The sequence below is a fragment of the Rhinolophus ferrumequinum genome, chromosome 19 (genome assembly GCF_004115265.2).
Source record: "Rhinolophus ferrumequinum isolate MPI-CBG mRhiFer1 chromosome 19, mRhiFer1_v1.p, whole genome shotgun sequence".
NCBI lineage: Eukaryota > Metazoa > Chordata > Mammalia > Chiroptera > Rhinolophidae > Rhinolophus > Rhinolophus ferrumequinum.
In genome coordinates, this window is record NC_046302.1 from 50141831 (window position 1) to 50155591 (window position 13761).

Consider the following 13761-nt stretch of genomic DNA (forward strand, 5'->3'; position numbering starts at 1 on the left):
TTGTAGGGGGCGCAGCTCAGCTCCAAGTTAAGTCGTTGTTTTCAGTCTAGTTGTGGAGGGCACAGCTCACTGGCCCAGCTCACTGGGAATCGAACTGGTGACCTTGGTGTTATGAGAACTGCGCTCTAACCACTGAGCAAACCAGCCCCCTATCGGTGGCTCAGTTCCAAGCTCAAGCTGTTGTCTCTTACTGGCCTATGTGGGAATCGAACCAATGACTTTGGTGTTCAATCAGCACTGCGCTCTAACCACTGAGCAAACCAGCCACCCGCTCTTTTTCTTTAATTTTACTTCTGATGTTTTATAGTGGCCTGAAGGGACAAAACAAACCAATATTCAAATAACAACTGAGATTTACTGAAAATGACAAAGTCCTTCATGTATAAAGTTGTCAGCAGAATCCAGGTGTCATGAGTAGGATAAAATGTGGTTTTATTCAAGCAGTCTATTGAATGAGGTGTACTGCTGAATAGCCGCTGTACACTGACCACTGGTCTTCTTAAATGATGACCAGAGGTATTTAAGAAATCTGAGGTGCCTTCTGCGTCATCCAATGCAGATTAAACTGATTTCAGTGTTGAGGGAACTACTGTGTCTAATTCTTCAAAAACTGGGCAAGTATTGGTATACAAGGAACTTAGCATACATGATTAACCAGATTTCTGTATTTGGTCGTGTTCTATTTTGAAGTTAAATCATTGTAATCTACTGAGTTGTTTAGACCACCATAAAAAAATATTTATATATATATATATATACACATACTACTATTTTAAGAGTTTCGTTTCCATGATATATTTATTTATCTTGGAAAACCCCTATATTTGTAACCAAGAGTATTGAATTTTCTACAACTACTTTAAGGAGTTTAATTTGCTACCCACTGGTCTGATTTATACTTTTATAGAGTAAAGAATAGTGGAATAATTGAAGAAATATCAGAAATATCTCTATGTTAACCATACCAGATCTTGTATACAGACTTGAAAGTTTAGTTATAGTATTTCTTTAAATAGAAAGTTAGAATATAAGTTTTTCGTGGTCAGCTATCTTTTCCCTTCTCCTTTGTCAAGGAGATGTCACCTTTGGGGGAATGCCGTAGTGACGGACACATTCTCAGGTAGTCACATTCTAAAGAGGTTGTTTACATATATTTTGCCAATAAGGAAATGAGGAAGGAACTCCGAGTTCAGATTTGATCTCCACCCAAACCAAGCTCTATTTTTCTGTTGTTGCTGAGAAACACAATGGGGTTTATGTGTGTGGAGGGGAGATAACTGTTAGAGTGACACGGTTAATGATTCTGGAAGGCCGTTGGTGCCATCTCCTCTGAGCTTTTTGTACTCGCTTCTGACTCAGAGAGAGTGAGGTGCCAGGCCTGCGTTTCCAGTCGAGGCTGCAAAGTGAGCTCCCTGGACAAACACCGCCGCTCGGCCTGCGTGTGGTGGGGCTGTGCAGGTCTCCACAGCAGAGGCTGGGAATACCACCCGTTTAGTCAAGTGAGGCGACTGTTGGCGCTGGTGACGTCACGGAGCTCTGAAGCTTGTGTCCTCTGCTCTGTGTGCTCTCATCGCTCCATTGCACACGGGCTCTTAAATTACGGTTGTTCAGGTGTCTGTGTCCTCAAGAGACCAAACTCCTGAAGACTAGGAATGCACCTTTCCAGTACCACGTCCAGGGCCTGGTTCATAAGATCAAATGATAAATACGTTGAAAGATTTACTCATCCCTGTTCCTTTCACTCTCCTGGCAAAGAGAGCTGGGAAGCCTAGGAGGAGCTTATTCTAAACTTCTCTGCATTGTTTTGGCTGTATTGTTGTAGCCTGGAGCTGTAACAGTGAGCCCAGTGCTTTGTTTCTTTGTCTCCTTCTTCTCCAGCCTGTAGCTCTCTCCAGACTCTTTTTATTGGGTTAAGGAAAGTGTTCCTTAGCCACGTTTTAACTGTACCTTACCGTCTTACTAAGCCTAATCTTAAAATCCTAGTCTCCTCCCCTCCCTGAATGCTTTCCTCCGCATAGACTCCTTCTCCCTTTTTTGCCTGCGAATGAGTGACAGCCTGTCCAGACCTTCCTGTTGTTTGTCTTCATTGATTTATCGTTTCATGACTTCTCGTGATTTAGAATGATATGTAAGTTTGTATCTTTTATTTCTTGTGTTTTTTCCCTCATATCATGTAATCATTTAAGGCAAAAAAATAGTAAGATACTTGATTTTCAGGTAGAATTTACTAAGTCCAAAATTGGCGGCTTGATATGCTCCTATTAGGACATTACCATTGTAATTAATTTTATAGGAATTTTCTGCATCTGTTAAACAGATTTTATAAAACGGTAATTAGTAAAGGATCAAGAAATGATATGTCATTGTGAAGTGATATGGGGTCAGTTAAGGCATTTCTTAGATTGGTAGAATTTTTTTAAAGAAATAATTGATTGCTTGTCGTGGAGCAATGAGACTTTAAAATTTTTTAAATTGGAAATTTTTGTTTAATATAAAATACTACAAAATTTTCCAAATGAGTTTGAAATTTAAAATAAGTTGTTAGAATGCTTAGCTAATAAACCTTAATAAACTCTGTTCTAAATTTATATTCTCCTACCCGCTGCCTTCCCAAAGCATTTTTTGGGGAGTGAGAATGAAAACTAGGTTAGTTAAGGTTAAGAATTTTTTACAGAAGTCTTATAAACTCCCCAGAGACTATCCCTGTAGCCAGGGCATAATTTCCCAAGCCACTAAGGCTAAGCCAGAGCAATTAATGACTCATAATGCCAGTTTACGGCAATTTTTTACTTCATACAAGCAGAATTATTTGTGCTATTTCAGCTGCTTTGACCAAGCCTTTCAGAGTCATTTTGCTTAATTTGAACCTGCCATACACATAATAATGATAAACACCACTTTACTAAAGCGTAGTGGGGACAGAAGAATCACATGACTCTCATTCTGAACTTTCCCCTGCCTATAAAAGACGGCCGTCCACCAAGTGGGCGTGAAGCATAATGGGAATAATGCAGACGACAGTCCTGCTGCAAGAGCAGATGATAATTTTGAAAGTGTGGTGGGGATACTTTTTAGGGATAAGACAGATATATTGGTACAGAAATGCAAGTCAGAATCAGAGCAGAGCCTTTTTTTAAAACATACATGTCCTAAAGGTTGGCAGTGAAAAAAACTAAGGAAAGTGCTGAGCTGGGTAGCACGTTAGAAATGCGTGGGAGCCCAGCAGATAATCTGCATAGGTCGTTGTTCGTATTGTCATTTTATTTTTACCCCACAGTGTTCTTTGGGGGAAATAATTTAAGGGCCAAATGAACTTTCTTTTCATACATGTTTACAAATCATTTGGAAACAAGCCAAGCTGAACAGGTGGCTGGGATTCATGTTCATTTTATTGTGTCTCCCAGCGTATGTAGGTTCATGGCGAGGGGGGGTGGAAATCCCATTTAATTTACTAACTCCAAATTATCAGCCTTAAAAAAAAATGTTGTTGTCGATACAGACTAGTACTAATTTCCAAGCCACGGTTACCTTGAGCTTTCCTTCATGGACAGTCAGTTCCTCGCTGGTCAGTGAGCTCCAGAAGCAGGGCGGTGTTTCTGCCTCAGGGGTCGGCGCGTTGTCTGTGGACCTGCTCGGCCAGCCGAGGCCCGGCCTGTACTGCGGTTCTCTTCTTGTCGTACAGATTTCCGGTGCTGGTAACTGGGGGCGTTGCTCTAGGGCTACCTGGTCGGCAGAGCCTCTCCTGAGGTTTCCAAATGAGAACACTTTGTGTATAGCAGCTTGTTTAGTTGACCAGGGCAGGTATGACTTCTTCCCCTTTAGAGGCGAAGCACCCGAAGGACAGATAGGTGACGTGACTTCCCCAGGGCCGCATGGCGAGAAGTGGTCGAGGACAGCTCTGCTATGGGGCCCTTCCTGTGTGTCGAGCTGCTGGGGCCTCCATTCCATCTCCCACTATCCTCCTGTTTGGGGGTGTAATAGAAGTACAGTAGCTTTCGCCAGAAGATTTTATATTCTAATGTGAGGTCCTTTCTATAACAAAGATTTGAGGTGATTTCTGTGCCTGTTTCTTTGATTCTTCTTTCCAAATTTCTGTCGCCTTTTAAATTTTTCCTGGAATGTTTTAAAATTCAGTTAGGTGCTCACCCGGTAGCATCATGGCTGCCCAGGTGGACAAGCTGTGTGAGGTAGGAGTGGGTCGGGCCATGATGACAGAATGGTCTCTCAGGGGGCTGCCCCGTTCCCTGAAGTCCGTGTGTGGTCAGCAGGTGTCTCCTCTGCTTCTGTCCGGGAGGACTCCCGTCTGTCACTGCCCTGTTTGCACTCCTAAGGCCCAAGCTCACCCTAGGATGGCAGCTAATGGGCTTTGCTCTGGTCTGAGCGGTTATGCTATGATTTTATCATGAGAGTTAGAGGAGCCTCCCTTAGCTGAGATCTGAGCTCTGCCCAGACGTTGAGTTGATGTCATGGCATTCGTAGTATAGGCTGCTACTCAGAGTTGGCTTCTGCTACTGCTTTTGTGTGACCTTGGGCACACTCTGACTCAGTTTAACCTTCATCTTTGAAATGAGGATAAGTCCTTACTGCACTGAGTTGTTGTGGAGATGAACCTGAATGTTATGTCTAAGGCGGCCTATCAGAAGTGAAGCCCCCCACGTGCTAGCTATTATTATTGTTACTACTACTTGAAACAAACAAAAAGCTAGGATAATAAAAGGCCACTTGCTCTGAGGTATACAGGTAGCTCTCTGATTTATTTGTATTACTTATCTAGGTCTTTCTTATTTTGAGAAGGATCTTAGTTTTAATAAGTGCTATATAGGTAGCCTAGCCGGTAGTTTTTTTCATTTGGAAGTCAAGCAAAACCTCTTGGTGGTGGGGTCCCTATGCGCCCAGGCTGATCCAGCGGGCGCACTTAAACCTCGCTTTGTGGCAGATAGAGGACTGGGCAGAGGCGCAACGAGTGGTAGCCTTTGTGGTCACCTTGGCAGCTCACTGCCCCACGGCCATCGTGACACATTTAATTTCTGTTCTCGCTGTAGACGTTCCCAGTTCTGCCACGACTCCCACAGCCTGCTCTGGCTTGTTGTAGCTTTGTTACTGTGGTTTCCTCCCCCCCGGTTTCCAGCAGGAACAGCTTGCGGTCCAGAATGAGGAAAGGAATCAAATACAACTTGACATTTAATCATTATCTTTTAGTTGTCCAAAGAGAGTATTTAGTGGGATGCTTCAGTTGAAATAGAATTTGTTCTCTTCAAAGTAATCTCCACATGAAAGAATATACTAGATGGATCAGATGCAAACTGCTGAGAAAGGAGGGGTTGTAAAGTACTCGGGTGGCCATTCTTCCAGCAAATGCTTTGGAGGGTCATACCAAGTACTGAGGCTGGGGTGTATCAGTGAACAAAATGGGCAGAAATCCTGCCCTTTTGAGCTTCCAGTCTAGAGACAGAGACGCTTCTCAGAACCTTCCGCTCTTCTCATTTTGCTCCTGAAAAGCCAACGACCTAAAAGTCTCTGCAGGATCTGCTGCCCACCCCAGCCCTTACCTTCCTTACCTCCTTCCAGGTCACTCCCCTCACCTGACTGCTCTGCATCTTGTTCCGCAAACACGCCAGGCACATTGTTTTTTAGGACCTTTGCTCTGGCTACTTCCTCTGCCTGTAGTGTTTGTCTTCTAGATAATTCCGTTCAGCTAACTTCCTCAGATACTTCATGTCTAAATGTCACTGTTCAGTGAGGCCCCCCCCCACCGACTTATTTAAATTATAGCCCCCCGCCTTCCCAACAACCCTGACCCCCTTTTCCTTTCTCTATCTTTTTTCCCATAGTACTTACCAATTTTTAACATATAATTGACTTCCTTGGGAAGTGCATTTCATGAGGGCGAGGATCTTCATTTTGTATACTGAAGCATATTAAGTGCTTTCCCAGATGAGGAATTGGCAAATAGAAGGTATTCGGTCAACATGTTGAATGAATGAAATGAAAATTACTATGGAACAAATTAAGAAGGGTATATCAATTTCCTATGGCTGTTGTTAAATTAGCACAACCTCCGTGGCTTACGACAACAGAAGTTTGTTCTCTCCCAGGTCTGGAGGGCAGAAGTCTGAAATCAGGGTGTCAGCAGGGCGGTGCCCCTTTGCAGGCTGCAGCGGAGAACCTCCACCTTGCCTCTTGCGGCTGCTGGCGGCCCCGAGCGTTCCTTAGCTGTGGCCCCCTCCACTGCAGCCTCGGCCACCATGGTCATTGTCACTCAGAACCCTTTTGTCCTCTCATGTCAGGATCTGTGTATGTGTATTAGGTCCCACCAATAATCCAGGATAAGCACCCCCTCTTTTGTTATATAAAGTAATATTCACAGATTCCGGATTAGATGCAGACATACCTTTTGGGGGGGGGCCACCATTCAGCCAGTACAGGGGGTGAAGGGAATCCTTTGGTTACAGGAGGAAGACTCATCCTTGGATTACCACCAGGTGTAACACTGAATGCGAGGAAATCCGAAGACTGTTTTCCTGTTTTCCCTGTCTTTACTGACATTTTTATTGAGGTTACATTATTTTTTCTAATCAGACACACACGCACACACAAAAAAGAGCACAAAGGATAGTAGTATAATTTCCATGTACTGGTCTCCCCAGTTGTCAGTATATTGGTATAGCTCCTTCATAGCTTCTGTTTTTCTTACAAGGAAATAAACATTATAGATGAACTCCAAATCTCCTATCTTCCCATTCCTATTTCCATTTCCCTCCCTGCCTATCTAGAGGTAATCACTATCATTGATTTATACGTGACCAATGTATGGTTTATAGCTTTATTGCCCATGTAACTATTCATACATAATATATGGAGTTGTGTATGAAAAATGTTTTTCATATGTGGCATTATACTGTACGTAGCATTGTACAGCTTGCTTTCTATCAATCTGGGTTGATACATACGAATCTAGTTGATTCATTTTAGCTGTAGCTCTAAGCAGGAGGTTCTCTCTCTCTCTCTCTCTCTCTCTCTCTCTCTCTCTCTCTCTCTCTCTCTCTCTCTCTTCCCCCACCCTTGGCCCCCCCCACCCCCCAGAATATATAAATCCCACAGAATGACTTTGATTAGCCTGGTTTGTTTGGATCACTTGCGTGTACGCAGTGTACGCATCGCATCGGTGTGTGGGTTCGGCAGATGGGGTCCTCTGATGGCTCAGCCTGGAGAATATGCCTACCCCTGGGTGGCCGGAGGGTCAGCGTACTTCATTGGCTGCTCTCATCAGGATTACATGCATTTGAAGGATTGTTACAGGCAGAAGTGGGAAAAGGATTGCTGGCAGATAAAAACACTGATTTTTACTCGAGTTGCAGCCTTGAGCTTGGACATCGTGGTCCCTGGGAAGCCTTCCCTGACTCCTTAGATCACGCCCCGGGCCCTTAGAACCATCCTCATGTACTCTCGTGACTGCGCTCTCCTGTTAGGTGTCCTGACTCAGGGCACATGTCTTGTTTTACTGCTGGGCCTCAGGAAATACGAGCTCTGGCACACCATTGCACGCTCAACTCATATTTTTAAAGAAATGATTTGACTGAGTACAACTTTCAGCCTCACTTCCTGCCCGGGAATCCTGTGTGGCTGTGGCACGTTTGCACCTGCCTTTCAGGCCCATTAAATTCTGGCTCTTTTCACATCTTTTGGTTTACATGGGTGATTTGGCCCTGTTTGGGATTTTCTTTTTCTTATTTAATGGTGAAAATTCAAGGAAAGATGAAATTGCTAAAATGCAAACCAGACTTCCTTTGTCAAATCTTTTGAGTTGAGCCCTGCCAGGCCTTTTCTCCCTCCCCCCCCTGCCCCCCCGTTATTCCCTTAGCTTTCATGTGTGCACAGTAATTTCATTCTAACCTCAAACATGCCATCCACAGAATAAGTTTTAGCATCAGGAGAATTTGGATTCCAGTGGATGCAAGGTGTGGACCATTCTATTTGGAAGTAGTAGTGGTAATGCGAATACTAGCAGTCACCGTTTAGTGAATGCTTTTTCTGTGCCAGGCGTGTAGATATGTCTGTTATGCAGTTGAGAAAACTGGAGCTTGGGGAGCTCAGTGATCTGCTCAGGATTCTCTCAGCTCCTAAGTGGGGAGCTGGGATGTGCTCGCACGCTGATACCAGAGCCACGCTCCCAAGGACCGTGTTCTGCTGCCTCCTGTAATTAGGAAAGAGACAGCTGAGCTTTGGTAACAGAAGACGACATCAAACTGATCATAGATAGAGCTTTGGGAAAGATGGAGCATGCAGGGGAGTCAGCCCCGTGCTTAGAACAGTACTCCCAGGCCCTCTGTGGAAGAAGGTGCCACGGTGTGTGTGAGTGGGGCTGAAGCCGTGCACGGGGGCATGAGCGGGCACCTTAGCTGGAATATTGGTGAGAGCGTTTGAGAGATACCGGTTACCCAGTGCTTTCTCTGTCTGCACCATGTTAGTTGGTCCACAGTCCTGGGACTCTGGCCATGGTAGGGCTTATTTAACCAGGAAGGCTTTGACTATGTGGATAAATATTTGGACATTAAATAAATATTACTTACCGTGTTTCCCCTAAAATAAGACCTAGCCAGACCATCGGCTCTAATGCGTCTTTTGGATCAAAAATTAATATAAGACCCAGTCTTATATTAAGTTAAGACTGGGTATAATATAATATAATAGTGGGTATAATATAATATAATACCAGGTCTTATATTAATTTTTGCTCCAAAAGGCGCATTAGAGCTGATATTCCGGCTAGGTCTTATGATCGGGGAAACATGGTAGAATACCTACATGAAGCAAAACATGGTGCATTTATAAGCATCTCACTGAAACTTTGTGGGAGAAACAAACTTGAAGTTTACAGCAGGCAAACAATGGAATCCGATTATATACTACCTTTATTATTACACATACGTGCAAGACTTGTCTTTATTCTTGCTGTTTTAAATCACAATATACAAGGATTTTCATAGGTTCAGTCTAGATCTTAGTGTCTGTCTCCCAACCGTGTATTTACTCTGACGTCTTGTATTATTTAGCTCTGAATTATCTTACCATGGATGTTTTCAGGAACATAACCCCTATAGTTGGAGGTGATTGCTGATATCACTAAACTTGATAGGATAATCTGTGCTCTCTGTAACCTGTCTCCCATACTAGGTTACTGTAAATACTTGCCAGGCAAAGACACTGTTTTCTGCTTTTAGAGTATGTACTTGACTCAGGTCTATACTAAGTAAACACTCTATTGGTTTATGTTTGGACTCATAGTGCTACTTGCATAGTGTGTGTTCTCCCATCAGAGTTATCTTATTTCTACCCACAGAAAGTTGTTAGAGGATAAATGGATGGAATTAGAATTGAATTGTGCTTCTGTCCCCCTCCCTCTAGGTTGCATCACAGCGCATCAGCTCAGTGGACCTCTCGTGTTGTAGCCTGGAGCATCTGCCTGCCAACCTCTTCTACAGCCAAGACCTCACTCATCTCAACTTAAAACAGAACTTCTTAAGACAAAATCCCAGTCTACCAACTGCCAGGGGGCTCAATGAACTGCAAAGGTGAGCATGCAGAAATGGGAAGGGCCGTCTGCTTCTGGTTGTTCCTGTAATATTCTGACTTAAAAAGCTACAGTGTCTAACGTTTCTCTTTTAGAGGGCAGGATAATAGGACTTTATTAGTGAAGACATTATCAATTCTTACTCTGAAATTGTTTTCAAGGTTCCTGCCTTTGAAATGAATGATTTATGGTATTTATTAACTGGATAGATTTGCATAAGAACATTTTTCTTTAAATCACTGCTATTTCTTAACTGATCTACAAATGTGTCTGTGAAAAGTTAATGATGTTTGGTGTATTACTTCTGAACTACAGAGATATGGTCAGATTAAATTATTTTGAAATATACAAAAGGTGGAGTTTTTTCCCCCCATGGAAAAGACATTTCCTTAGAAATTTAAGAACTGATGTTTAAATCCATTAACACCTTGTGGGTCATCTAGGTGATTAGTGTGTAGCTTTCAAGAGTCACATATCAAATGAATAGGGGTCTGCTCCTTTGTAAATAGAGAGAAGGGACTTTATTTGCACGTATCCAAAACAGATTTAAGAGTTTACCTTATTTGTTTCCTTTTCCTTTTTTAGAGCAACGCTCAATCTTGATTCTGTGGTAAATGAAGCCTCTAATACTTATATATTTGTTGTAAATATATGAGACTATAACTTCAGAAGAATATAGCTTTTAAATAAACAATCAATTGTTAATTTGTTCTTAAATGACCAGTGATGATCAGAGATTAAACTATGGTAATTAACCATTGTGATGATGTGTTTATAGTTTTTAACATCCAGAAAGAATAATTCAGTGTTTATTATAAACTTTGTGCAGATATGTAGGAAAAAAGGGAACATATTTTAATGGTCTTTTCAGATAATTGTGAATATTTTTTTGATACTATACCAAAACTTGACAAGCGATCGTTTCTTAAATGTTAATTTTAATGTGGAATCTAAAACCCTATTAGTGAACCTTTTCAATCCTTTTTACATTAGGATCCATTGGCTTTTCTTGCACTTTGAGTGGATCTCTGCCCATGAATTATTTTACTGCATTATGTATTTTGGAATACTGGTTTGCTGGGTAATCCAGATATTCCACATGGTAACACATTTCATTATACAATTTGAAGAAGTTACAGTTGTTATTATCACTACTGATCTCATCAGAAAAATCTTTACGTATTGGAATGTTGTCAAGCTCACTGTGAAAACATTTTCCAAAATTTTAATTTTCAATTGAAAGCTTGAAGCCTATCCTTGGCAACAACAACTGTCAGTTGTTTTTCCCGAATTGACCTTCTCCCTTCATTGTAGAGAAAATGTCTGCCAAATACCCAACTCTAAATAACGAGTTTGTCAGTTGTTCTTTCAAGTAAAAGTGCTATTCCATAAACATAGCGAATAGTTTGGCTCACAGCTCAAATAATCGTACAAGTGATCTCCTTGAGATAACCATCCCACTTTAGTATACAGAAGAAATGCTTTATGTGTACTTCCCATTTTATTACCCAAAAAATAAAGGTCAAGATGTAACACAAAGAATTTTCATGCATCATCAAGGACATTTTTAAGGAAAACTGGCATTACAAATTTTTTAAAATAATTTTTACTGGATTGCATGGCAGAGAACAACTGGGGCAGTTTGGTGCTGCATTGAATTAGTTACATAGGCAGTAAGAACGCCAGTAAGAATATTATGCTTGAGCACTTCCTCATTGTTCCCTGGAGCTGATAAGTACAATGAAAGGAAAGCACAGCAAAATTCTTGAACTTAGGTTTTCATATGCCCTATGAATTGATAATAGTATTTTTATTGACACTAGCTATAATAAAGTTACTACGATTTTTTGCCAAAGGGTTGCATCATGATTGAGTCTGTTTCTGAGTTTTGAAATTATTTTGAAATATTTTGTGTATTTCATAACAGTATAGGCTTCTGTACTTCCATTATAGAACATGAAGAACTTTACATCATATTATTGAATCTCCTAGTGTTTTCTAACCTAAAGGGGCATTAGTGGGGTTTCTGGGTGGCAATCCCGCCCGTTCTCAGGAATTTTTTTCGCCTTCCCGTTCCCGAATCCTGAGATATAAACTGTTTTCTGTTCTCCAATATGAATCGTTTCCACAAAGTGACGGCCTATACTACCAACTACCTGGGTTCAAGGAGTCGATTTTCCCGATTTCCCCACTAACTTTTCTTGGGATTTGGGAACAGAAAAGCGAAAAAAAATCCCAAGAACGTGCGGTAATTCCTGCCTGGAAACCCTAGCGAGAAATAGGAAAAATGTCTAAGAGATACATTGTGAGTAGTACGTTTATTTCCATTGTGGGTATTACTGGGTTCAAGGAGCCGATTTTCCCAATTTCCCGACCAACTTTCCTCGGGATTTGGGAATGGGAAAGCGAAAAAAATTCAGGAGAATGGGCGGGAAATCCCGCCTGGAAACCCTAGGCATTAGAATACATCCAAAGCAGCACTCTCATCTTAGAGATGATACAGATGGAGATGTTGAAAGCCAAATTCAGGTTAACAGTTACCTTCTGGGAGGCAGTTGGGGGGTGGGATTAGGGAATGGTTTGAAGAGAGTTACAACTATATCCATAATATTTCTTTGTTTTAAATAAACTTTTTTGGGAAATATTGGGGAACAGTGTGTTTCTCCAGGGCCCATCAGCTCCACGTAGTTGTCCTTCAGTTTAGTTGTGGAGGGCGCAGCTCAGCTCTAAGTCCAGTTGCCATGCGGGAATTGAACCGGCGACCTTGTTGTTGAGAGCTCGCGCTCCAACCAACTAAGCCATCTGGCCGCCCCCATAATATTTCTTAAAAAAAAAAAAAAGAAAGAAAGAAATTAGCCCCAAATATGGCAAAAACATTAATCTTTGAAAAGGATAAATACTTGGTACTTGGATGCTCATTATTTTCTGTAGTTTTCTATTTGTATCTTTCATAATAATTCAAAAAATAAAACCTAAACAAAAAGAAAATCAAAATGCTTCTATATTCAAGGGGAATGTAATGCTTCTAAAGAGCCAGCACTTGTGGACTAAATGAATAGATACGCAAATGGATGCATATTTGTGGCAATGCCTCGATTATTAGTTCTTTCAGAGTCTCCTGATTGGTTCCCCCATATTTATTGTTTCAACATCTGTAAATATCTTTTCAACCCATCCCCCCTTTTCTGCTCCCTATCCCCCCTCCCCCCACAGATGGCCTCTACCAGCTGTCAGAGGAAGCACTTCCCAGCTCTCACCTAGAATATCTCAGGAGCTTGGAGAACTGGTTGTCTTACTGCCATTTTCCTACTGCAGTTCATTCTCTCTAGTTTTCTTGCCTATTGTTTTGTACATTTCTTGGTTTTGTTTTGTTCTGTATTTTAAAAAAATTTAAACATTTTCCCCGTCAAGCTAACAGCCTATATAGATAAAACAAATTAATTAGCAACGAGACTTAAAATAAAGCGAGGTGCCTAGAACTCCAGCCCCTGCCTACACCAAGTCCTGCTCCCCAGGCAGCCTCCTTGGAGGCTTTTCGTTGTTTTCCCCATCTTCCGAAATATTATGTATATGCTACCATTTAAAATTTTTTGGTTCTTGGACATCATATGTTGCCTTATTACTGTGAGATGGGGATTTAACTCTTTCACATTGTGTCACACACACTCCCTTCCACCCCTGCCCCACAGCACATGCGCAAACTGCTGCTTTCCTGTCCTCTCAGCGCACAGGTATCAATGTTCGGTTGTGTTGAGAAGTGAAACTATGTAGAGCACGGAGCGATGATTTGCAGGTACAGCACTTAAATGTGGTGATTCATCTTCTTTTTGTGCTCGCTGGATAGCAGCCTCTCTTTGTCACTTGTGTCCTTTCCCGTTTCTCTGGTATCCCTGAGCTGCTGACACAACTCTAATGCTGTCTTCACACCTTGTCTGGGGCCGGAGCCAGCCAGGTCCTCGCTCCCCTCGGCCTGCTGCATAGATGTTGTCCTGGGCTTACCTTTTGTGGTTTTCCGGGTGGTAACCTTTTCCTCGCTTCTGTGCTGGACCCCGCCCCTCCTTTTCCTGTGTCTTGTGACTTCTGTCTTGGTTTACTCCCTCTTTTTAATGGAATGTCTTTTAGGATCTTCCTGAGAAAGGGGATAGGGAAGCAAATTTATTAAACACTGGGTATCTGGAAATGTTTTTTCT

General features: G+C 42.0%; 1 protein-coding gene across 1 annotated transcript in view; it reads left to right on the forward strand.

Annotated features, from left to right (window-relative positions):
• PHLPP1 (PH domain and leucine rich repeat protein phosphatase 1) overlaps positions 1 to 13761 on the forward strand; it is a 176842-nt gene that overhangs the window by 93293 nt on the left and 69788 nt on the right. The window contains exon 4 of the mRNA XM_033087523.1: positions 9406 to 9572. Within this exon, the coding sequence (XP_032943414.1) occupies positions 9406 to 9572 (167 nt within the window). The remainder of the gene's footprint in view (positions 1 to 9405; positions 9573 to 13761) is intronic.